Source organism: Anguilla anguilla, chromosome 13 (assembly GCF_013347855.1).
Source record: "Anguilla anguilla isolate fAngAng1 chromosome 13, fAngAng1.pri, whole genome shotgun sequence".
Lineage (NCBI taxonomy): Eukaryota > Metazoa > Chordata > Actinopteri > Anguilliformes > Anguillidae > Anguilla > Anguilla anguilla.
Window position 1 is genome coordinate 10,804,473 of NC_049213.1, and position 26,198 is coordinate 10,830,670.

Consider the following 26,198-nt stretch of genomic DNA (forward strand, 5'->3'; position numbering starts at 1 on the left):
TCTGATGGCGTACTTTGAACTCGAAAAGAGCATTCAGTATTTGGTCTCTACTGAACTTGTATAAACCCTGTTAAAGTTGATTTGGAACTAAGAATTTTTCTGTGTACTGACTAATGCTGGGCTGCCATGGAACATTAAACATAAAAGCTTTAGTTTATTGTTCTGATTATAGGATAGGACCAGGACCTGGACCTGTAACTGCCTGCTGCTCAGTGAGGACTACAAAACATAGCATCTTACACAAAGGCACTAGATTGCTGCATTTCTGCTAAGTTCTCTTCTTCATATTTTAATATAAATCTATGTAGTAAACCCCTACATTCTTCTCAATATTACGTATTAGTTTGTAATAATTCAATCATGGATAAAAGTTGGGCATCCTTGCGATATACAAAAAACAAAACAAAAAAAAACAAAAAAAACCCAGAAAATTCTAGAAAATACATTTTCAGTCTTTCAGTCATTAGGCAGTAGGGTGGGTGTTGCTTTTCGGTGGTTTAGCACGTTTAGCATTTTAGCATGCCAGTGCCGCTTCCTTAAATCTCAGCTCAGAAACGAGTCACTGTTTAAAACTGCGCCGGGGCACAACCCCCCAGTCATGTTTGACTTATCAAAGAGAGCCGTCTTTTCTCAACATTTCAGTTCGGCCAGAAAAGGTTGGCATACTACAATAAACACAATAAAAAGACATAAACCGGCAAATAAATATTCCCCACAGGGTGGCCTGCAGATATTACGGGAGAGTCCATTTTCAGTGACAATTGGAAACATCCATACATTTCTGCAGGTGTTCGCCACATTGCAAACCGAGACAGGAAACCGGAGCGCGGAGAGAGAGACAGGTACTTGGCCGCGTTCCCCCCCCACCCCCCAAGTTGCTCCGCACAGATGTGAAGTGGGGATTTATTACAAAAGCTGCAACATCTCCATTAATGTGTCTAGCCATGACGGAACACTAGATTATGCCGTTGTCATGTAAAGAATGTAAATAAAAGGAAACAGAAAAATTATCTGTCTCACAAAGAATGCCTTGATACACGGAAATGTCAGCCAAATAACACTCCATTTATTCTTACAGCGACCAAGGCATGGCAATTCTGTGAACATTAACCTCACATTTTTTAAGACAGATCGTTAGCAACAAACGAAAAAGATTTCCAATATCCATTAAAATAGTTTGAATGCCTCATGAGCATTCAATGTGCCAACAGGAATCTAAACTGTTGGTAAGTGATCATACTAGAAGTAACAATTGCCCTCCAACAGGGATAAGTACATAAAATTACAAGGTCTGTACAGTGTGTCAAACAGCTACTTCTGGTTGTTTCAGAAGGGCACAATAGTAAAACAAAGAAAAAAACATTTTTCCTCATTTTAAAATTTGAAATATACAGTACACAACATTAACAGTATGAGATCAATTTTCAGGTTGTTTAGTTTTGTTTAATGAGTGTGAGTCTGTGTGTGTGTGTGTGCGTGCGTGCGTGCGCGCATACGTGTGTGTGTCTGTCTGTGCGTCCACTCCTGCTGGTAGTTATCGTGCTCTGTGTGGCTCAGTCTCAACGCTAGCATCCACTCAGTGACCCCGTTAGGAAATTCTGCTGGGAGGACGTTGTGCAACTCAGGGATGCGTTTACTTGCATGAACGTTGGGGGGGGGGGGGGGGGGGGGGGGGGGGCATTAGGGGGTTATGAACTCTGTAGAAATAAAGAAATGTATCTGTTTTTTGGGGACATGTACATTGATATAATGCATTGTGTCCTTTAACACAATTCCTGGGTTCCATTTGCGAATCTGGAGCTGGAGCTTTGATATACTGCTCAGCACACAAATTGTCATGCGTACGGCCAGATATAACTTGCCTCTCGCTTTTAAAAAATATTGGCCGGCCACATGATAAAATTCCTCCAACATCTGTCTAGGAAATTCAAGACAGCATTTACACAATGTTAAACATCGGTCAGGCGAGCGAGGCCAGATCTGATAATAAAACCGACAAGAATGCTAAACCGTGACCGCGGAGCACTTAGCTCTCCGAACCGACAGCCGCGCGCGACGGTCGCCGCGCACCCGGGCCCCGTACCGCGTACCGCCGTCCTGCGGGTCACACGCGCGTTTACCAACGGGTCCCCGCGATTCCACGGTCGAACCGGCGCGGAGGAAAGCGAGCGGGAGCGAGAAAGAGAGGGGCAGTAAATCAGGCTGTTGGTGAACACACAGGCTCCTTGCATGTGCTCCACCGCTGGCGAACGTGTAGCCTCTTTGTATCTGGCCCCTGCATGTGTTTCTGCTTATTTCTGGAAACACAAGACTTGGCTTTAATACCATTTGATCCTGTACTATTTGATTCAGTTTGACACTTTGCCACAATCCAGGGCCACTGACAGTGACAATGAAACCTAATCTTGTAAACAATTCATGTTTCTGCTTAAAACTGCAGACGTTTCTACGTTTGAAAAAACAACTCTATACTGCCTGGAGAACGTAATCCGATTAGAAGTTTTCCTTTTGGGAATGCGCGTATCCAGATCCGTTCCATAAATCAGTTCAAACGCCGAGGCATAAAGGAAAGTCAGTTATTCCCCTGGTTTATTTTGTTTTCTTGAATCAGGTTTTAATATATTTTTCATTTTGTGAGTTGATGGACATCGGGGGTCCAAATATGATAACAGCTTTGCACAACTTTGCTTTGTTTGTTTTTTTTTTTCGTACAGAGAAGTGAGCCCTGGACCTGAGAGTTTATAGGCAACATAAAGCTCTCATTATCCTGTGCTGCTCCTTCACACGTCGATTCCAGAGCAAAATCAGCAGCTGGAAAACAGCTGATTACCATTAGGTGATTAAACGAACATAAAGGATGGCCCGGATCTCCTTTCTGTTGGCTTTCAGATATGAGCATAACTCCGGAGGCTGAGAGCAGCTACATCCGTGCACACAGAGAACCGCGTCGTACAGCTTTTATAAATTTATAAATGCAAACAAATAGACGTTCCCATTGTGTCGTAAATAAAAGTCTTCACTCCATAACAAAATATCAATCTATTTAATTCAAAACCAGTATAAACATATACACAATGAATGGGAAGTTTAATTTATATGTTCTAATTTATATGTTGCATTATTATTATTCTACAATGCTGTTATCTACTGGTTTCCACATAGCAATATAACGGAATAATGGCTATTTCTTACATTCAGTTAACCAGTAATTGGCAGGTTTGTTTGGAAGTTTGGGGATTCAAATCAATGGTGGCCTTAGATAAAAACTGTATGGATCTTTCCCTTTCTGCTGATTTTATCCACCCATTGGCAACACACCTGAGATCCCATACAGTCCATTTTGTGGTGGGGAGGGGTGGGGGTGGGGGATTGAGTGCAGGAAGGCACCATGCGGGCACTTAGTGTCATTCAGCAGCACTTTGCATTCTGGGTCTGAACATGGTCCACATTCTCGACCCACCACTGACTGCTGTGTGTGGAATTTTGCACCAGGAAGCACTTCATTAACCAGAAACTTCCTGACACTTCATTAATCTGCCAGTGCTACCAGTAAACTAAGTCTATGTGATAAGGGATCGAAACAACCAACCGATATGAGTCAACAGATCTGATATGAATCATCTACTGATATGAATCACCCAAATCTTTTCTCGCTAATGGGTAGGCTTGACTTGAAACCAAGGGCCAACCATGGGGCAAGGTCCAGCACCCTTTCTGTAGTCTGATAAGGCTGATCAGAGGCTCTGAGGCTCTGAATCCCTGTGAGATTTGGGGTGGGACGCTGACGGCGGGTTTCCTCGGCGACCATAGAACCGCTACCTGCACCCGCAGGACTCCACGACCATGTCCTCGTACTGCTTGTAGACCACGTTGTTGGCGGAGTCGATGTAGAGGATGCTGATGGGGCTGAGGCGGGTGGGGACGCAGCAGGTGGGCGGGGTGGAGTCGGGGTCCATGGAGTTCATGAGGGTCTGGATGATGGCATGGTTGGTGGGCTCCAGGTGGGAGCGGATGGGGAAGTCGCACGCCCCCTCGCAGTGGTGCGCCTCGTACTCCAGGGGCGCGATGATCCAGTCGTCCCAGCCCATCTCCTTGAAGTTGACGTGGAGCTGCCGCCGGGTGCAGCGCGGCCTGGGGCTCTTGAGCGGCTTCTTGCCCCGCGCGGCGGGGGCGCGGCGCATCCGCCTCTGGGTGAACAGGTACTCGTACACCGTCTTGTTGTCGTGGCCGGACCGGGCCTTGATCTCGTTGTAGAAGAGGTCCCGCTTCTTGGTGCGGCCGAACGCCAGGAAGAAGGCCTTCTCCTTGGTCTGGCGCCCCTGGCGGCCGAAGCCCAGGGTCCGCAGGTCGGCCGGCCGCCCGCCGCGCTCCGCCGCCTCCAGCTGGAAGCACAGCTGCGCCGCGTTCTTGAAGTTCTTGAAGAGTTTCCAGATGTCAAACACTTCCCACTTCGGCGCGTCGCGGTCCTCCACGGCTCGGGTCTGGAGCAGCGCGGCCTTCTGCTTACCTGCGGGGCAGGTGAGGAGCCTCAGGCTGAACACGGGCCCCGTGGACCGGGCCCTGCGGGGGTCCGCCTGCCTCTTCCGCAGGATCCGAAGCTCCGCCCCCAGCAGGCCCTCCTTCTCCAGGGAGCTGATGTTGAACTGGTACCTCTGCCTCCTCAGCTGCGGCTGCCACTCATCTGCGGGGAGAACCGACCAGAAACACCGTCACACCGGACCGAGCGGCAGGTCCAGGTCCAATGCCCCCATACAAACCGTGCTCCAGGAACGGCAGCTTTGACAGAATGACCAAAAAACACACTAAAAACACGTTTTCATTCCTATACCCTGGGAACATTGGAATGGGAGCCTTAAACCAAATGAACTTACCATCATAAAATATGTACTACTAATAATAAGTCCTTTCAATGTAATTTCAGTTTTGTTTCAACAGATTTTTGTGCATGATCACAAACAGACATGTGCTGTACTGTGCACATAGAATTTTGTTGTGATATTATTAACCCAATATGTGTTACCAATGTTTTACCAATATTCTTATGAAAAATAAGAAAATGAAATGAGAGGGCAGCGCAGAGAACAAGAACAAGAGGATGTCGTACTCAATTTTTAAGACATTATAAAATATAAGATCTTTCTATAGAGATCAGGAAGGCCACTTCTGTCCATACAGGGAAGAGGTCAGGGCTAAAATGTGCAAAAGACAAGTTGTATAAATAAAGTACAAATTAAAAGTACATTAACTACTTTGAATGTAAACGTTTAACAGCTAGGAACATTAAACAAACATTGTTTAAACATTCTTTTAAACGGTTTTGCTTGGTAAAGAAAATAACGCACTGAGGCCACCTACTTGTAGCCCTATAGTCTGTGTTTATTTACCTTTCTGGAGCCGTACATCAGACGTGAGAGGGCTGTGCAGCAGCCGACTGACGCGGCGACAAACCCAACACCCCAGTGCCGGGGGATCGGAATTATTCCGCCACAGACGGGAAGCTGGCAAACGAGGCTTCCATTGTTTCACGGGCCGCTCTTAAAATGTCGCTCGCTTGTTTGTACTTTGTGAAAATACTATTTTAACCGCTTTTAGATTTTAATTTATGCTCATTTTATTGACCTTTGTCTTTGCTTGATGGCGACATTTGCTGTTATCTTTGAGTACGTCCATAACACATGAGAAATATCTGCCAGAGGTAGTAACACTAATTAAATAATCATGAGTTGCCAATTGGAATTCTGGTCTCTATTAAAATCTTGTCCCCTGCGTTGTCCTCCATTTTGACAAAAAAAAAATATAAGAATGCATTACTTTTTACTGTTTGTTACTCAGAATTATGACTTTAATCGTGACTGACAGTAATGCTTATGTTATGTAAGAAAGGGAAAAACCCCTGTGTTTAAAATGAGTTATGAAAGTTGAGCAAAATGCACATCGCTAAACAAAAAGCATATTCAAGGGAACTCAATGACATTTTTCTACTTATATAATCCACTCCCACAACAGTAGACACAGCCCAATGTGCTGCATTTTCTCACAAGATGTACATCCAAACTGTGTAGCCTATATCCAATCTCAAATATGTCAAGTAACATTTGCAATTAATGTGTTCACACATGCCTGTATCATTAGAAAATCAGTCAACTATCAAATACATAGTAGTAGTAGCTGTACAATATATTACTTTGGCCACAATTTGCTTCAGATTCTGTTTGTTCTTTACTGATTGTCTTCCTTCAACATAGAGGGATCACAGCACATTGTTGTGTTGCTTTTGTATTGGCCCAGCTGTGCAGTACAATCGCCTTTCACAGAACAACAACCGTGGAGCTCAGTACGGTAATACAAATATTGGAATGTGTTTGGTTGCATCAGGTGTTGTACATATATTCCCATTTACTTGAAATGCCCCGCGGAAACAACAACAAAAAAAAACTTTTCCAATGACTTTCAGGTTTGACGCTCAGGCCTGATGACTAATGCACACAAGTTAAAAACTACTGAAAAAACAGGCTTTATTTTAAAACAAATGAGATATTTCCCATTCTGATTATTGTGGTTGTAACATCTGCGTTTGATTGTGAAGTTGTTTGAAAAGCATTGCTATACTGTGAGTGTATGTACGCGTGAGAGCGAGAGATGGATGAGGTGGAACATGGTTATTCATAAGTAGACTCACTCTTTCCCTTTGCAAATATGACCTCGCGTTTTACCTTGTCCTTTGTCCACAAAACTGGTGATAGTATTGGCCAAACCAGCTTCGTGTAACACGCTGCTGTTGACTTCTCCCGTGGACAGTGACCAATACAGTGACAACATGTAGTCATGTGGGGTCACCAGCGGGTGCTTTGGAGTGTCTCTATCACCGGGCGTCTCAGCGGGTTGCGAACTCCTCTGCGCGAGCAGAGAGGCATGTTTATGCAAAACAGCAGTTTTCTGCTGTCCTGTCCTGGTCGGCGTCGAAGCTGTTTTGACAGTCTTTACTTTCCCCCGTCCTTCCGGGGCTTTGCCTGCGTGTGCGGCTAAAGCCCATGGTGCTGTAGGGGCGTTTGCTCTAGCGGTGTTTCCAGGTACCCAAGAGCGCGCTGCCTCTTTTCTTCCTAAATTTATCGCCCCTCGAACTTGACTAGATGCTGCGCTGCTTCGCGCTGTCACTGTTGTCAAAGTTTTGGTTTTGGTGGACTCGCCTTTAATCAGCGGGGGTCCCGTCCTTATGCGCGTGATACGCGCTCCATTCGTGGGTTTTCGCAGCGCGGTGCCGTAATTCCCCACCATGAGTTTAGCTGTACCCGCGCTCCTGGGCTGTGATCCCTCGTGTCCAACGCCCGTGTTATCTTCCTGTAAGTGTTCAGATGCGCCGTGTGCGGTCCCTGTGTGGCTCAATATCGCGGGGATAAATTCCAGGTAAAACAGAGTCCAACACCCCAGGAAAAGAGGGATACGTTTCTGTACTTTCATCGTCTGATCTTCCTTTGAATCTCACCGAGAAAGAAATGCTCACAGGTTCTTCCAGTTTGAAATAAGAAAACATGAACGACTTTGCAAAAGAGCAGATGTAGGCTGAAATTCAGTTTCCTTTGGAGAATTAAAGTGTGCAAACCGTTTTCTCCCGCTCCGCTATTCAGTACCATAGTGATACAAATCGCTTTCTTCTTGCTGTGCTTTCCAGCGAAGAGAAGGCACTCCGGGAGAACGGTTTGCATTGAGAGGGGAAACTTGACTTCCCTTAAACTCCTGCAATTCTGCTCGATATCTTGTAAGAGACTTGTTTAAATCCCACTTTTTCCAAGAGGGAAGAATGGCGTAATGCTGCCGCTGAAGAGTTTTTTTCCCCCTCTAAGTTTTGAACCTCGTCCAGTGAAAATATTTCACACACAGAAACCTGCAGGTGCTCAGAAATCTTTACAAACCTGAACTCAGGAATTGGAAACGGAATTCCAACAAAAACCAGTTTAATTACTCTCTGATGTCATGCTGTCTAAACTAATTTAAGTGCAATATTTCTTTTAAAATCTTCTTTGCTCTTTCCACAGCTATGAGTCATGCTCGACATGAAAACGGTACTAAGACCTATTCTTTGCATTATGTCATTTAAAGCAGCCGTTTATTCAAGCTCTTTGCAGTTCTTTAAACACAAGGGTTAAAAGGGTAGACTAAAGGCTAGGTCAGCCCTATAGTTTGAAACCGACATATTCTCATGTAATGTAGCCTACTTTTTTGTTTCTTACCGTTCCCTGATGTATTAAACACAGGGCTATTACACTGCTAAAAAAACATTTTTATCACGTTTTATTTTTGTCACTTTTGAACTGTGCTTAATTATAAAAAAGAGGGTAGTCTTAGTATTTGTTAGTAGTCTAGTAAACTATTTTTATAACGTGTGTAACAACATAAAACAATTTATAAGCTACTTATTCAATATCTTCTTGGCAGCATAAAAAATTTAGAGAAGAGAATAATAGGCGAAATAATGTTTTTTTTTTGTTTGTTTGTTTGTTTTTTTTGCAGGATAAAGGGATATAGATCATTGTCAGTCATTTTATAAATGTATTTATTAGCCTTTTTATTAGCCTTTTTTGTTCTGTCATAACATATTTTATCGTAAAATTTCCTTGATTGTTACTTTACATCCATATCTGTAATAGCAACAATTATTTAATCCTAGAATTAGAAACATATTTTTGTATTTGTGCCATGAAAGATAAAATTTTTTACGTGCATCTGTTTGGGCGAAGCTTCAAAACGTTGAACTGGACAATTATAATAATAAAAAACTTTATTTGTAGAGAACCTTTGAATCAAGCTACTCAAAGTGCTTCTTAGTGGAATAAAACACCCTATACATTAAAACTAAGGATGATATAATTTAACATAGTGATCAATTGTGAGTGCGTGACCACAAGGTGCAAAGGCACCTTCACTCAGGAACAAGGAAAACCATTCCAGGAAAATGCTTTCAAAAACAGACCCCCATTCCAAAGGTTACCACGGCAGTAAGAATGGTGAACAGCCTGTCCATAATCCCGAGTTTATGTGCCCATGTTTACAGCCTGTCAACATTACTACTGTACTCCATATGCAGAGACAGCTATTTTGTTTACTCATTGTACAAGATAATCATTATCACTGTCATCAAAAATACAACCACCAGTCCTCTCTGACTATTTTTGGTGAGATGTGCCATAGGCCCTGCAGCACACCCCAGTACATATCTCAACAAAATGACTGCTGAATAATAATAGCACAGCATAATCAATCCACGGTGATAAATTAACTTTCTTGTGGTCAAATTAATGTCACTCCATAAGTCACCCTCAATGGCACATGACTTTAAGAAGAGTGGAATGACATGAAACTCCAGTTCCCAAGCGTCTGCAGTCAGCATACAAGCGTTGTGCTGATTCATATTCTGTATAGGGGCCAGGCCTGATTGGGGCCTCTCTCTCTCTCTCTCTCCCTCCCTCCCTCTCTCTCTCTCTCTCTCTCTCACCCTTCACTCCACATATCAGGTTAGCTCTCAGAGGGGGGGACACGGCAGCTTGAATTTATAATGTCATTAAGTCTCTGTCTTTAACTCCTGTCATAAATAAGAGGGGGTTGTGGACAGAGTGCGTGGCTCGTGCCAGAACTCTCTCTCTCAAATGCTGGCAGCCTTTCGTGTCCCCTTTGGTGTGAAAAGGATAAATATTCCAATTCCAACAAAATAGCGAGGCAGTCCAGTACCCAGCATATTTTTCAGGAACAGTGAATTCATTATATGTGTGTGCATGTGTGTTTATACAAAAGACTGGAGGGTGAACATTGTATTGGTATATTGATTAAGGCTGTTTCTGATTAGCACAATGGGTATTTGTGCTTGATAGAAAGGTAGCTGTTAGAAGACTGTGGAGCCTCGCCCAAAGTTCAGTGAAAGTTGGATTTTATAAACGAGGTGAGCCTTGGAATTACGGAAACACAGAGAGACCTGATGCACCTCATCCATGAATGGATGAAGGCCTAGCTGCCAGGGTACCATGTTAAAAAAGGATTCCACAACACAGCCGATTCCACAACCGACTGTCCGGGATGTGTTCTGCGGTCAGGATGTTTAAATCCCGGGAGGAAATCTGTCTCAGCCCGCGGTTAACCTCGCACTCCACTGGCATGTACCGGCAAGAACGTTTCTTTTGTGCGACTTTACGCTTGAGCTCACTTCCAGCGTTAGCATGCTGCTGTAATAATAATCTCGCGGCTAACGGCAGGAAGAAATGCTATGGAGACGCGATGACAATCGCAAACAATTGAAAAATAGTTTCACTGCACACATCGCTCAATTAAACCTGGGGCATGCTATGAAGAGAAATCAAAACGAAAGTTTCACAAAGATTCATCTGCCCCTGTTTTTAAGTATAGGCTCAGGCCTATTATGAATAATGAATGGCTGTCACCATGCTCCTTTTCTTGAAGTTCAACACTCAGCTGTTATTTGTGAGTCCCCAACCTGTAATTGATAAATATTGCGTAACATTTGTTGTTGCGCATTGTCCAAGACAAAATGTTCCGTAACTGTCGAAAACACATGCACCAGTGCCCCCTTTAGGTTCCCTTCCAGATAATATATTCATGCAACATATTTCAACTGCACTTACAAAAAGGTGCATGTCTGGAATGTATAAATGACTGGCCCAAGATGCACTGGTCTCTCAGACTGAGTTATGACACAAAGTTTTACTGCAGAGCCGATAATGAATTCTAAAATCATTTTGTAGTGCAAACCTATAGAATTCAAAATCTGCTCTCTGAAAGACATTTCTGTAAAAGGGAAACACAAATTCAGTGTTGCCAAGCAGAGACTGATCCTGGTGAGTGCAGTGCGGACACTGATCTTGGTTGAGTGCAGTGCGGACACTGATCACTGATCTTGGCTGAATGCAGTGCAGACACTGATCCTGGCGAGTGCAATGCAGACACTGATCCTGGTTGAGTGCAGTGCAGTCACTGATCCTGGTTGAGTGTAGTGCAGACACTGATCCTGGTTGAGTATAGTGCAGACACTGATCCCGGTGAGTGCAGTGCGGAGACTGATCCTGGTTGAGTACAGTGCAGACAATGATCCTGGTGAGTGTAGTTCAGACACTGATCCTGGTGAGTGCAATGCAGACAGTGATCCTGGTTGAGTGCAGTGCAGTCACTGATCCTGGTTGAGTGTAGTGCAGACACTGATCCTGGTTGAGTATAGTGCAGACACTGATCCCGGTGAGTGCAGTGCGGAGACTGATCCTGGTTGAGTACAGTGCAGACAATGATCCTGGTGAGTGTAGTTCAGACACTGATCCTGGTGAGTGCAATGCAGACAGTGATCCTGGTTGAGTGCAGTGCAGTCACTGATCCTGGTGAGTGTAGTGCAGACACTGATCCTGGTTGAGTGCAGTGCAGTCACTGATCCTGGTGAGTGCAGTGCACTCACTGATCCTGGTTGAGTGCAGTGCAGACACTGATTCTGGTTGAGTGCAGTGCAGACACTGATTCTGGTGAGTGCAGTGCAGACACTGATCCTGGTTGAGTGCAGTGCAGACACTGATCCTGGTGAGTGCAGTGCAGACACTGATCCTGGTTGAGTGCAGTGCAGACACTGAGTGTGAGGTGTGTGTGATTTGTGTTTGCAGTGAGCACAGGTGGCTCTGAGGTGATTTTTATGGGGCAGAATGGTCGTGGAGCTCCCAGCAGACGTTAGGTCATGCCGCCACAATGACACGCTCTACTTGGCGCTTGGCAATGGTTGCCAGGCAAATCCCTGGATGATGAGAGGGAGACGCCCAAGCAGACCAGGTGCCCTTTGATGGGCACTCTACCTGTACAATGACTCACACACAGGCAGAAGGCTTTGACTGGCAAATTGCATAGGCATGATGTTTGCATGGCCACCCCTTTACCACCTGTCAATCATGCAATGGCTGGCTCTAAAACATAACAGATGACATCAGATTACCGTATCGTCCAATAGAATTATCTTTGACAAGATACTTACTGTATGGCCACTGAGACTCTCCAGGCTTTGAAAAGAGCACCTAATATATTTAGGAGAAATATTCATTTCAGTGGAATAAAATTCATTTGTATTGGCTTGAATATTTGGAGAAATCAATTTTCAGCAAAATAAACCAGTGATCTTAATTGATCACAATCACTAATGTAAGAAAATTAGGTCGAATAAACCAAGACATGAATGCAGCAATGGATTAAAAATGCTCCACAACTTTATGTGTAAAATAATTGTCCTTACTAAGATCTGGATATGCTTTTTTTTTCACTGAAAACATAATTACTTTCCACCGGACTCCTCAATTTCTTTCCCTGGAAAATTTCAGTTGAGTTTTTTTTTTTTCCTCGCCTGGATTTATTTAGTTATCCTGAGCGGACATACATTACATTTAAAGGCCCTTGGCGGGACTCCAGACCCTGACCTGATTGCACCCCAGTTCTGCACCGCACCCCTCAGCAGATAATGAGTGTGGCTTTAAGCCCTCTCCTCAACACCCCTTATAGGCCCCCGCGGGCCGAAGAAAGAGGCGCCTATGCACCCCCCCTCCGCACCCCCACCCCCGCTCACCACCGTGCTTTTCCACCTGAGCTGCAGGTGTTTTCTTTTCGTGCCTGTGGCTTTGAGTGGTCAGGCCTCATTCGGTTCAAATTTGGGATGGAAATGTTTTCCTTCTTCTCTCCGCTGGCCCGGGTGCTCCCCAGCGGGGACGGGGACCCCTGGCGTTCCGTTTTAACGCTTCCGTCTCGTTCGCGTTCCGGTCCTGCGGCGGCCCGAACCTTCGTCATAATAAACCAAAGGCCACGTCAATGCATTTGTTGTAATGACAGGCATAAGATGCCCTTGTCGGTGTTTCTGGTCTTGGCTGTAAAAAAAGAAAAAAAAAGTCTTCTGGATCATGTGCAAGCCTGGAGATAGGGCACCCGGTGGTTGTGATTGGAGAAAAGGATGAGATTATTGGTCAGCTGCGAAGTATGTTCTGGCCAATGGCAGCCTGGAACTCTCACTGTTGCCAACCTGCTGACCCTTTCCTTCCCCTCTCTCTTGTAAACATGATGCATCATAGTTTCTTATTTAAGGTGAATGAAAAACTACAGTTATATCTTCCTTTTCACAGTTCTGCAAAAGTAAAATTGATTTCCTCTGGAAATAAAGGTATCATTGCGTCATGCATGAACCTGGTGGCATGCACATTTAAATTTGTAAATGTTTCATCTTGTTTGTTTGAATGTAAGACATAATGGCTGTGGTAAACATTAACTTATGCAACACTGAAATAAGTACCATTCTGAGAGATCCATACATTGAAACACCCCTGAAGTGATACTGACGTTAAAACAAACAAATAACGATAATATTTTCATCGTGCTCCTACACACTCAGGAAATGAAGGCATTGATATGAAATTATTGAAGACTTTTAACTTTTAATGTTTACTTATAGACGTCATAAGACCTGCAATTAGAGAGAGTGGGGTTTCATTGAACCAATATGGGTGGAGCCGCAACAAACTTTCGCTGGCGTTTCCTAGGCGACATCCTCCCTTCCCTCGCCATGCTCCCTCCAGCACATGGCCCTCTCTTTGCTCCCTGTTCAGACGCACCGGTTTATTTTCGCGAGGTTGCGTTTTCTAGCATTCTCTGCCAGAGACAATATTATGCTGGAAATATGCAGGTATTAACCGTTAGATTTAAGATGATAAAATAAACCCAAGTACCAGGCCTTGGCACGGCCCAAACAGAGCGCCAATTGTGAGCGCTCTCATTAATGAAAGACCTGAATGAAACTCAATCACTAATAATTACCGCCACACCCGTTAATTCACGGTGATTTGTTCACCTTCATTCATCTTCGCATTCAGGTTTCATAGGGAGCTTTGAGAGCCATTTTCCACTCTCCCATTTGGCATCTGGCAATGACTCCGGGAGAATATTTCAACCTCAGACACACAGAGCTACCGAACACAGTGCACTTCCTCATTTTCTCTGTAACTGAAGAACAGGGACCCCAGCTAACTAGCCTAGCTGACTACCATTTTTCATGAATAGCCTATGCAAGAAACGTACGTTCCGGTGTTTTTATTTACTACTTCGGCTGTTGCGGTATTCAATTACATTAAATATATAAAATATTAAATAGTTCTTCAAAACAAAACAATGCTTTCACGCTGAGAGTTCTGCGCAGAATATTTTGATATAGGACAAAAGTCTTGTTCATAATATGATATCCTCAGCCACCCTGCACATGCAAGTGGACTTTCAATACAGACAGATCACAGGCGTATACTTATATGTGGTATTGGCCTGTTCACACCCTTAAAGTGCAGTCATTACGATTGCCGCAGCTCTCAACTGAAATTATTTATCAAAGCAGTTTTGAGAGGAGATATCTCCATCTTGTGGTGAACTCTAGAAGACGTGTGTGCACAAATGCCACTCAAGTATTTCACATATTTAATTATTATGTTACAGTTTTTACAATCGGTAACATCCTTTTGTTCAATCTGTAGTCACATTTTCAAAACTCTAAACACAATTAGCACAACATCCGTCTGTTGTGGACCATACCATTAACACAATGCATGTTGTTTTCACAGAATATGCAGTCAATTAACACGTTTCTAAAATGCTTAAAGTTTCTTTACATACAAGCTTACCCAGTACCAAAATTATGGACCTTTCTTGTCTTATTTACAAATGCTTGCACACAGCATGCCAGAAAAGAAAACCTAATGTTCAAAACCTTAAATATAGTATAAAACCTCTACTTCTGCAACAACAGCAGCTCAAAAGCTATATTGAAACAGCTGATAAGCATTTTTGAACGAACAGATCATTGAAACATTGAGAAATAGCTGATTTACTGTAATTGTGTATTTTATTTTTACACATTTGGAACCAAAGGCCATGTATGTTGGATTTTTTGTTGATCACTGGCAGCAATTTCATGTTGCTAATAAAGCTTTTATTGCAGCAATTCTGTCACTTACTATTTTTTTCTACTACATTCTATAAAGTAAAGATGACTCATTCACTTTTATAGATAGTATGTTGCCGAAAATGCACACATTCGACACTCAACCAAAAAATGTAGAGTGGTTCACCGTAAAAGGAAACTGAAATTATAAAAAACAATGGATTGCCTATTGTCTATTGTATGCAGGTAGAACTGAAACATGAAAAGTAATGCAGTTTTTGTAATGCCATCAACTGTTAGTATTTTGAAAGTCGTTGTGCTATGATTGACTAGATGTTCCTCTTGGATAGAAACCACGAGCTAATGTTTTGACAGAATGATTTGATATTGAGTCGGGTTTGCCGTGTTTTGGTAGAGTTAGTGTATGTAGAGAAATTTGTTTTGCATTTTGAAATAGTTGGTATTTAATGAACAAAATGTGGTTTTGAGCAGAAAATTAACTATTTCGCTAATTGTGTGATGTAGGTGTGTTGCTGTGTTAAGAGTTTAGAAAAAGTATCTTAAGTATAGGTACACTTGTTAGCAATTGTAAAAAAAACTGTAATACAAATAATCCAATAATGTAAACCAATGATAGGGAAGAGTCACTTCCTGTTTGACACCAGTGACAAGGCCTATTTATTTATTTATTTATTTAAATAGTTATTTGTTGTGAACCGTAATTCTATACACATATGGTGCATTTGAATAATTAAAAAAAAATGGAGACAAGCACATTTGCCACAGTGGCAAATTCCTGCTAAATGGTAAAGAATCGATTTGTTTAAAAATCAAGATATTCAGGAAGGTGATATTGACAAAGTAGGGATATCTAAGATAGCAACTGAAAGCTCATGAAGAATAGCGATAAAATCATATAGACCTCGTGTATCCTAAATTAAAAACATGAGTCTTTAACCCAGGTTTGAAAACTGTGAGTTAATGAGCCTCTGGTATATTTTAGTGGTGTAGGTTCTCTCAGAACTGCCTTTAAAGTAACTTGAGTCAGACAAATATCAAGTGCGGTGCTTAAAAAACTCAACCATAAACTTATTATATTTAAAATAAGTTAATTAGCACAATGAATGAATGCATGAACCTTTATTGTCTTATATGGAATTTGTTATAGACAAGAACCTGTGTGAGCATAAATGTAAAACCATTAAAACAATAAGAATGTTTTGAATGATCAACAATTCATCAATCAAATATTTATTTATGAGTTTGACACTTGTGTATCATTGAAGACCAAGATGTGATCAGAAAAATATTTAATTTGCCTTTTCCTGTTGGAAATAAGATATTGTTGTCAGCCTCTAGAGCAGTGGTTCTTAACCTTGTTGGAGGCACCGAACCCCACCAGTTTCATATGCTCATTCACCGAACCCTTCTTTAGTAAAAAAACTAACTAACTGCAGACTAGACTGAGGGGTGGACCTCTGCGGCGGAGGCTCCACCGAACCCCTGAGACCGACTCACCGAACCCCTAGGGTTCGACCGAACCCAGGTTAAGAACCACTGCTCTAGAGCCAGAATTCTTCCTGCCCTTCATCTCCAGAATGAAAATGCAAGTCCGCATTTCCATCCACAGCTTCTGCTTGTGATCCCTCTACAGAGCCACCAGGGGGTGGTATACTTTAGCTCACAGTCTATCCTTGAATAATCCTCCAAACAGTGGTGTGTGCAAGGGGTGTGGTAAAGAGACCGGTAAGGCAGGGTGTCAGGTAACAAAAACCAGGAGGAGGGAGTGACTTCAATATAATAAACCCACACACCTACCCAACCACCCACACACACATACACACACACACACACATGCAGACACACACATACACTCTACTCTCTAGGCCAAAGTAAATTTTTTAGCAAGAAGAACAAACAGAAGAAAAATAATAAGTATTAAGTATTCATAATTGCTTGCCTAAAACTGTTAATCACTGAAAAAGCTATTGACTATCTCCCATACTTCCCATGGTGACCATTTTTGTCTTCCAGAAGAGGGCAGCATACAGTGTCCCATAAATTCCAGGGTTTCTAGTAGCCAGGAAGTACCATGGGTGTCCCGTGTCATATAAATATTGGCCTGTTGTTTTACAATAAGCAGTTACTGATAAGAGCATCGCTTCTCGTTTTGGCAGTTGTTTTTGTACTACATGGAGCTCTGCCCACACTTGGCCTTTCATTTTTCTTTTGTTCCGATCAGCCCTGAGCAGCACAGGATGACTGAAGGACAAGTGGGGGCAGGGAGGCGAGCTGGGTGGATCAGTCTGGGCTCCGGGGGCCAAAGAGACACGCCACCGAGGGTGTCCTTAAATGCCACCTATTGTGCCGTCCCCCGCACGCCCATCGGCACGGCCAGCGGAGCAGGACCCATCCCCTCACCGGGACATAAAGCGCCCAGTTCTCATGCAAAGCGAGGAACTTTCCCTCGGCTTGTAAAGACAAGTGCGTTGTAAATGCCGCGCAACACAATAAAGATTAAACGAGAACTCCGACCGTCTTACTTTCCCCACAGGATCCCCTGATGACTTACGCCATTGTCATTAAAATGGAAGGGCCCGTCGCTCTGAAAACGGCACTTTGACAAAGAGCCCAGAACTTAACACGTCCATTATATGTTTACTGTCATCATATAGAAATAATGAACACGGCGACACGTTCGCACTTGCCCACAAGGGTCTTTTGAAAAGCGGGTCGTCTAAAGTCAAAGTTATGACAGCTACACGGTAGAACTCGCACAAAGAAGACCTCTTTTCACAAACAGTGGGAGGAGCTTTGAGCACTGCAAAAGATATGAAACAGCTCCCAGCCAGACACACATTTATGTCTGTTATGGACTTTGGAATTTTTAGAAGGAGATGCAAAGTGCTGTGTGGTTCAATCGTTGTTTAATTGCTTTTCCAGAGTAACAGCTTATTAAGTTAAGCACACAAGTAGATTGTGATGCTGCAGAAGAGGAACTGCTGCAGCTGGGTATATTATTTATGATTTTTTCACAGACTCAAACTTTTTATATTGCTAATAGTTCGGTTTAAAGAGTCTTGTAAATAATTCTGAATCTTGAATTTTACCAATTCAATTGGTTTTTATACTTCTGGATATAACCAAATTTCTCATATAAGATCTATTTCAAAGCTACCGAAACAGGAGTCATTCAGGAATAGGTTCTGGAACCTTGATTTATTTTGTTTTAGAGAAAGGGAGGTAACAAAAACATCTGATCTTTTTAGACTGGAAAAATTCCCTGAAGTGCTTGTGGTTGTTCTAGATTAGAAAACCCTTTTATGGTCAGCTTTAAATTTATAGATAGGCAAGTGTGCATTTCCATGAACATTTTATAACGGGATTTCAATTTCTCCACTCAGTGGATGAAATGCGATATCTATCATATTAATGATTTAAATTATGGACGCTTTCTCGCTCAAATTTGAATGAAGGAGAATTGTTCTCTATTTAATATTTAATGGTTCATCCTTATTGTAATAGAGCTAACGGAAATGGGTCTTACACAAAACTTCACCATTCTACTTGCTCTCAACAACACTTTTAGAGTTTCTGATGTGCATGGATGAGAAGGTATTTTTTCATGCTTGGGCAGATAAACAAATCAATTTGGGAGCATTATAGAATTGTTATGACAGACAGTTGGGCAGGGAGTTTCCTGCTACTCTCAGTGGTTGCTCTGGTTTCTAGGAGAACAGTGACACATCTGTAATTAGCTAACTGAATTAATGAACAGTAGGTTACAGTAGGGTATTGTGGAGGGGATTGTGGAGGAAAGTTTTTTTTTTTTGCATGTCGCATGGCTTACAGAAGCCTAGAGTACAAGTGATGTAAGTGGCTGCTTAGGGAAGTGTGTATGCAAATATATTAAACACACTTCCCTAAGCAGCCACTCATATCGCTTATACTCTAGGCTCCGTACATTAATTTGGCTCTGTGTTCCGCTATTTTAAATTTGTAAACAATCCACATGTGACTAAATTGCTCGTTCTCTGGTTTCATTTAAGGCTATATTTATACACCTTGGTTTCACCATGTAGAAACTACAACACTTACTATACATAGTCCCCCCTGATTGCAGCACACCATAACATTTGGGACAAATTAATGTTACTGTAAATGCTTGTAATGCTTTGTACTTTGTCGCATATTGCTTGCGTGTGGTGACTGCTTGAAAACCCATAGGCATCACCTGGTCCAGGCTATCTTCTCTGGTGATGCTCTGCCAGGCCTGTGCTGCAGCCGTCTTCAGCTCCTGCTTGTTTCGGGGGCTAGCGTTCTCTTCAGCATACGAAAGGCATGTTCAGTTGGATTCAACTTGGGAGAATGACTTGGACAGTCTTTGTCTTTGAAAAATGCCTTTGTTACTTTAGCAGTATGTTTTGGATCATTGTCTTGCTGTGGGATGAAGCATCCCGTGAGTTTGGAGGGGGGGTGCTTTGGATCACGAGCAGCTCCTTCACAGTGGCCTCCACAGTTTGCTCTTGCCGTCACTCACTGATACAAGGCAATCTTGGTCTTGTCGGTCCACAAGACCGTTTTCCAGAACTCGACCATCCTGTTTTTGCAACTAACTACTGGTTTGCATCTTTCAATATATCGATTGTAGTTCTGTTCATGAAGTCTTCTGCTAACAGTAGTCACTGACACATCCAGGCCTGGTTCCTGAAGAGTGTTTTTTATCTGTTTGGACAGGTGTTTGGGGCTTCTTCTATATATTGAGGTGAGAATTCTTTGGTCATCACCTGTACAGATCTTATCAAGCCCTTTGTGATTACTAAGCTCAGCAGTGCTCTTTCTTCTTATGAACATTGCTCTTTCAATGTTCCACACAGTTGATTTTGATAAGCCTGAGGTCTCTGACTATTTTTTTCTTATTTCTCAGCCTCATAATGCCTTTCTGTCTTTCATTGACACAAATCTGGTCTTCATGTTGAAAAATGACAGACAACAGACTCCAAAGGAAATCAAAAGCCTAGAATCAAGTCTAGATACAAAAAGCTCTCTTATGCCTACAGTAAGGAAGACATCCAATGAATCAGAAAAACCTGTGAAACCATTTGTCCCAAACATTATGGCACCCTGAAATGAAGGTACTATGTATAAAAAGTACTGTCATTTCTACATGGAATTATTAATACCCATTAATAATATCTGAGAATCTGAAGTTTAATCACATTTAAATTGTTTGATTACAAATCTAAAATTGTCTTTAAAAAAGTTAAGAGCTAAATCAAGAAAAAAATAAGTTTGTTTCAATCATTATGGAGGTCTGTATGTAGTATTAAATATAGTTTCATTGAGAATTACGGAATAATGCATTTGAAATATTGTATGCATTTGGTCATCTTTAACACATTTGGACTGGAGTGACGTGGTCAGGAGAAGGACGTTGTCTTTGGACATCAAAGACAAGAGAAATGCATTTTAAAAATAGAGGGAATGAGGTGGAGAGGTGGAGATGGATGGTGCTGGCAACAGCTGATACAATAGAATGAAGGTACAAGGGATTTCTTCCCCCCAGTAGATAAAGCCAATTTAACAGGTTGTAATAATAATGTAAGGCATCATGTAAAAATGTATTTTTTGTTTGAATGGAGCAAGTATATGATGCTTATTACATATATTGTAAGTTTGTTGCCAGTCATGTTTCCATTGTCACAGAGCTGTGAACTGATTTCCATGTGATATTAAACTACACTCTTTCCACTGCATCTTGAGGGTGGCACATATTCACTATTCACTTAACGTATGTTTACCACCCAGGCTGAATCACGTCCTGTTTTTTGTTTTTTTTTTTCCAAATATTTATGGCACAGTCTCCACTAACGTACAGTATATCGGACCGTCTGTATGCATGGGGAAATGAGGAAATTCCAAGTGGAATTTCCTTGTTTAATTGGGTTGGGACTGGCACAGGTAGTCATACCTGCATTGAACGTGCTCTTTATCCTCAACTGAACACACTTCCTTGACACGTATTTTCCTTCTTTTTGAACAGTTAATTTATGCAGAAAATTTAGTTTCCCCAGGCAAACTTTAACTACAACTCCTACTTTCACATTTCATATTTGAATAAATATGAACGTATTTCTTCATTGAGGAAACTCAGTTATGGTAAACCAATACTACCGGAAAAACCGGTTTATTAAACACAATGCGTATTTCAGTTCTAAAGGGACCAATTCTGCTCTAATGAAACTGAAATAACAGCTGAAACCTTAAACAATACATATAACCTCTTTTGAGCTCCAGACAGTTCGTATTTACACCTTCAGAGGTATAGGGGTGGTGAATTGTCACAATCACAACCTTATGGAAAAAGATAAAACAAGAAAATGTGTTTGATATTCTCAATAACATTCAAGAGCCAATGTAACAAAGTAATACAAAAGAATGGCATGCCTCCCCAGGCTATATCAAAATTAAATGGGAATGTACCAGACTTTATTGGACTTTCTAATCTCATAGACTTTTCTTATCTCATCGGCTGGGGAAATGTTCTGTACACAGAGACAACATCTCACAGACTGAGAGCTAATCCCGGAAAACCCCTTCAGTGTCTCACATTCACAACTGCCCACTAAAATCCGTTTGTAATGTACTTTGACAGTATTGTATCACGTTGGGGTATCAATAACACTATTGTACATCTCAAAGCTTTATAGCTCCTGAAATCATATTTTACTTTCAATAAACAAAAAGACGTAGCTTGCCTTTGTGTAAAATTAACATTTCCATGACGCAGCATGAAAGAGCGATGGAGTTTCTGATATGGGAACAAGAATTACATTTTCTTCCCCAGCTGAGGCTGAGACACAGGCCATGGAACTGACTGTGCATTCTGATTTTCTAATTAGTTCTTAAGAAGTCTTAAGACACTGGAATATACTGAAAACACATTGAAATAAAGCATATTATCAATATATTGAAGCAGTTCAAAATGTATGGGTAACTATTTCCACTATTACCAATTTTGGAGTTGGCTTTAAATTTTCTTTTTTTATTATTTTATTTTAAAACTGTTATATGTGAAATATATTTATCATTATATTTTTAAATAAGTCAACATATTTGCAATATACTGAAAAACATTGCATTTCCTTGACGGAAAGTGTTTTCTGTTGCTGGTGGTATTTTTATGCAATAATAGTTATCACCATTGATTATTGTTCATTTGGGTCCACAAATCAATCACAGCATTGCTTAATTTGTTATGTAATAATCTCTTCTATTTTTATTAGAACAATCATTAATTACTCTCAAAAATTATCACAAATTATTACTAATTAATTAGCATCACATTTACATTTTACAATTTTAAACCAAAGGACATAAAATAAGTGCGTACCAAAGGTCATTGGAACAACTATAGAACACAGGTCCAATGAGGTACAATTCTCATTACTTATCAGTTATGTATAGCTTTGAACATCAAGTCTAGTTCATGCAGTAAACATATGCTAAGTCAGTAAAGTTATGGAGAGTCAATCTAGAAAAGTGAGACATGATCACAAGAGATATGGTAAAGAGCTACAACATCAAGAGGATAGTACAAGTGCAACACAAAAGTGCTAGATGAAGATCAAATGTGACATGAAAGTGCTAGAAGATCAAAATACAAGAATACAAGTGATATAAGACTGTGACCGAGATTGGGAGCAATGCTGCAGAGGAGTAGTGTTAGGGTTAGTCAAGATACAGTCTGAAGAGATGTGTCATCAGACTATGGTGGAAAATGGGCAGTGACGGAGTGGTTCGTAGAGGAATGGGGACTTTGTTCCACCACTGGGGAGCCAGGGTGGAGAAGCTCCATGGTCAGGATGAGCGAGAACCATTCACCCGGATGGCAGGAAGTACAAGTCTCGCTGCTGCAGCCGAGCGGAGTGGTCGAGCTGGCGTGCAAGGTTGAATCATATCCGGTAGGTAGACAAGGGCTGTCCGGTTGGCTGCAGTGCAGGCCAGAGTCAGGACTTTGAACCTGGTCCTGGCTGCAACTCGTAGCCAGGGGAGTGGCCTCAGCATGGGAGTGGCATGCAAGAACTTTAGAAGGTTGAAGATAAGTCGAGCAGCAGCATTTTGAATTAGTTGCGGTGGCTATATGGCACAGGCTGGTGGGTTACAATAAGGGAATTGCAGTAATCTAGATGGGAGATTACCATGGCCTGGACGAGTAACTGGGTGGAGTACATGGTCAGGTATGGTCAAATCCTCCTGATGTTGTACAACAGCTTCAGGTGATGCATGGCTACCCATGTTGAGATGTGATAAAAGAAGCCATGTGAAGTAATGACTGAGCTAAGAGATTTGGTGTAAATGGAGAACAGAAGAGGCCCCAATACAGATCCCTGCAGGATTCCTGTAACAAGTAGATGAGGCACAGAGACAGAGACAGACAGACCTTCCAGGCAGCCTGGTAGGACCTATCTGCAAGATAGCAGGCAAACAAGAAAGGGCAGTCCCAGAAATGCCCATCTCAGCCCGTGTGGAGATGAGTAGATGGTGGGTGACCATGCTGAATGCTGCATTTACAACTGGATGTTCACACCTTATAATTCTATAATGTGCCCTGACTATCTAATTCTAATTTTGATTACCTGTACATAATTACTCTAGTTTCAACATTACCATATACATTGGCACTCTTACATTTTCAACTACAGCAGGAATAATCCCAACCACAACCAAACAACAACAAACATTTGAACAAAGTTAAATTGATATGCATTGTAGCCAAACAGGGGTGGCACGGTGGTGCAGTGGGTAGCCCTGTCGCCTCACAGCAAGGCCTTTCTGTGTGGAGTTGCATGTCCTCCGCGTGGGTTTCCTCCGGGTACTCCGGGTTCCCACAGTCCTAAGACATGCAGGTAGGCTAATTGGAGACTCTGAATTGCCCATAGGTATGAATGTGTGCGTGAATGGTGTGTGTGCCCTGCGATAGATTGGTGGCCTGTCCAGGGTGTATTCCTACCTCTCACCCAATGCACGCTGGCATAGGCTCCAGCACCCCCCATGATCAGGATAAGCGGGTATAGATAATGGATGGATGTAGTCAAACATGTCAACATCGGTCCACCTGGGATCATGATACTACACTCCTACAGGGCCAGAACCTGAACATTCTCTTTGCTTCAGTCCCCAATACTCAGGGTTATGAAAGAAATAAAACTAGTTCATCCATGAATTCATTTGTTAAGGTGATCTAGTGCCAAGCTGCAACAACTAACTTCGGAAATATGGGTTGATAGAGCTGTTATCATTGCTCTACAGTCATGCTTTTAGCAGAGTCCGGCTTTCTGTTCTCCAGCTCTTAGCAGAATCAGGCTGTGGCAGAGGACATCAGCAACAGTTTATAAGGGTGGAGATATTCAACAGAGTTCATTAAAATGAGTTTTTTTTTAAAATGAGAAATGAGGAAGAGATTGCCATTTCTGCCTTTCAGATGGTTCTGACCAATCACATTCTGACTGCAGTCACACAGCATCAGATCACAATTGTTTGTCTCACTAAGTCTCTTCATGGAGGTTTGAATAACTACAAGCCTTAAACTTAAATGTGTATAATACAGCAAATCACAAAGGACATCAATGACTTTCTAACCACACAAGCAAGTGAGAAAACCCCTTATCTGCGTGTGACTGTGCAAAAGGGCCGTTGCATATACTGCCTTTTTAAAAAAAATCTTTTAGGACTCTCTAATAAAACACACAGTCATTATAATAATAATCACACAGCAAAAACAAATCTCGCAATATGATCCTTCCCAGGAACCTCTAACTCACCGTTTATGCTATCTGTAATGTGAATCCGGTCACACTAATAAATGATAAAAGGGCTTGCAGTAGGTGGAATTCTAATCAAAGGCCATGATTCATGCCAACTCAACTGCTAATCTTTGCAGGCAGGTTAAACCTGGCTAGAACTAACCACAGCGTTGCTGCTAAATGCTTTAATAACTGTATGTTTATACAAAGTTATTAAAGCGAACTAAAACAGGAACTTGGTCAATTTCTTCAAAATTCTTAGTGCATACATAACAAAAACAAAATGTAAAGAAGGAAAATATAGGCTAATGGGTTGGGGAAAAAAACCTCTCTTGGCATTTGATGACTATAGATCATTGGTTCATTAAATTAAAAGTACAATGCAATTCAATATTTGCAGAGATAAAAATTGGCACAAGACATAAATAAAAAAAAGTTATTATTTTACTTGCTTACAGTTGATCACAATAGGCCAAAAGTTCACTTTATGACAGTGGTTTATCACTCAGTGTCTGCAGAAATAAAAAAGATTTTATTTAAATAATCATGCTGTGCAATGGGTAGTTTAATTCAATTTAAATTAGCATCGGACATTTAAATAGGTTATTAATTAATTCCAGTGTTGCGTGTAGAAAATTAAAGAGCTCCAGTACTGTTCTGATAGGACAACTAATTTGCGCTGTATTTTGCAGCTGAACACATGGTTGCTTCATCGTGTTACTACCCCTTAGCTCCATTGCTTAAGTCATATATAAAAATGTAATTCTTAACTGGAATTTTAAGGGAACCCGCCCAATTCTATTCATTCCCGTTCGTTTGAAAGGGTTTTTTCTCCTTTTGTGCTGAAAAAAGCTTTGATCCCAAGAGACTGCGTGCCCATTCGGAACTGAGGTGCGGGGGTGCCAATCTGTTTTTCAGATTCTGTAGATCAGTGTTCGAATTACGGCGGGGATTAGGACTTCGACCCCCTCAAAAGAGGTAAAAACAACAATATTTCCCATCAGTGGCGTCACTAGACACCAACCCTAGTGACCCCACTGATGGGAAATATATTGTAATATTTAAGATTACAAGTAAGAAGGATATATGTTTCGACTTAATTAGGGGGGTCAGACCCCGCCAGTCCCCGGCGTAATTCGAACACTTCTGTAGAACAATATTGATCACCAGTGGCCAGTGATCGTTATTTTTAAAAAAATGTGTTACATCGATCAGCTAGATTCCAGTCGCAAATTTATTGCTTTAAGATACGAAACTAATGTACAGGTCAATCACAAAATTGCAACGCAAAAAGTAATAGTGTTACGTATAATATGTCTATGCACTGCTAGGCTATTATTACAAAGGTAGGAAGTTCTACTGCCATCCGCAGTACAATATGAGAAAGCGAAAACGAAGACAAAGAAAGTTAAAGAACTTCAGGTCAAAAGTGTCTCGCTTTGTGTTATTGTTTTCTA

The 26,198-nt window shown here is 41.7% G+C and overlaps 1 protein-coding gene across 1 annotated transcript; it reads right to left on the reverse strand.

Moving 5' to 3' along the window:
- Positions 1-3,028: 3,028 nt before the first annotated feature.
- On the reverse strand, positions 3,029-8,025 carry gdf5 (growth differentiation factor 5). Its single transcript, XM_035387237.1, has 2 exons — positions 6,714-8,025; positions 3,029-4,681 (listed from the first exon to the last, which is right to left on the reverse strand). The coding sequence occupies exons 1-2, from the start codon at positions 7,456-7,458 to the stop codon at positions 3,816-3,818; spliced, it is 1,611 nt and encodes a 536-aa protein (XP_035243128.1). The 5' UTR covers positions 7,459-8,025; the 3' UTR covers positions 3,029-3,815.
- Between the last annotated feature and the right edge of the window lie 18,173 nt (positions 8,026-26,198).

Excerpts from the sequence above, each read along its gene's own strand:
- gdf5 (XM_035387237.1), bottom strand. The coding sequence starts at position 7,458 with ATGAAAGTACAGAAACGTATCCCTCTTTTCCTGGGGTGTTGGACTCTG. Across the intron at positions 4,682-6,713 it reads TTTTGTGGACAAAGGACAAG|ATGAGTGGCAGCCGCAGCTG; the intron begins GTAAAACGCGAG and ends TTCTCCCCGCAG.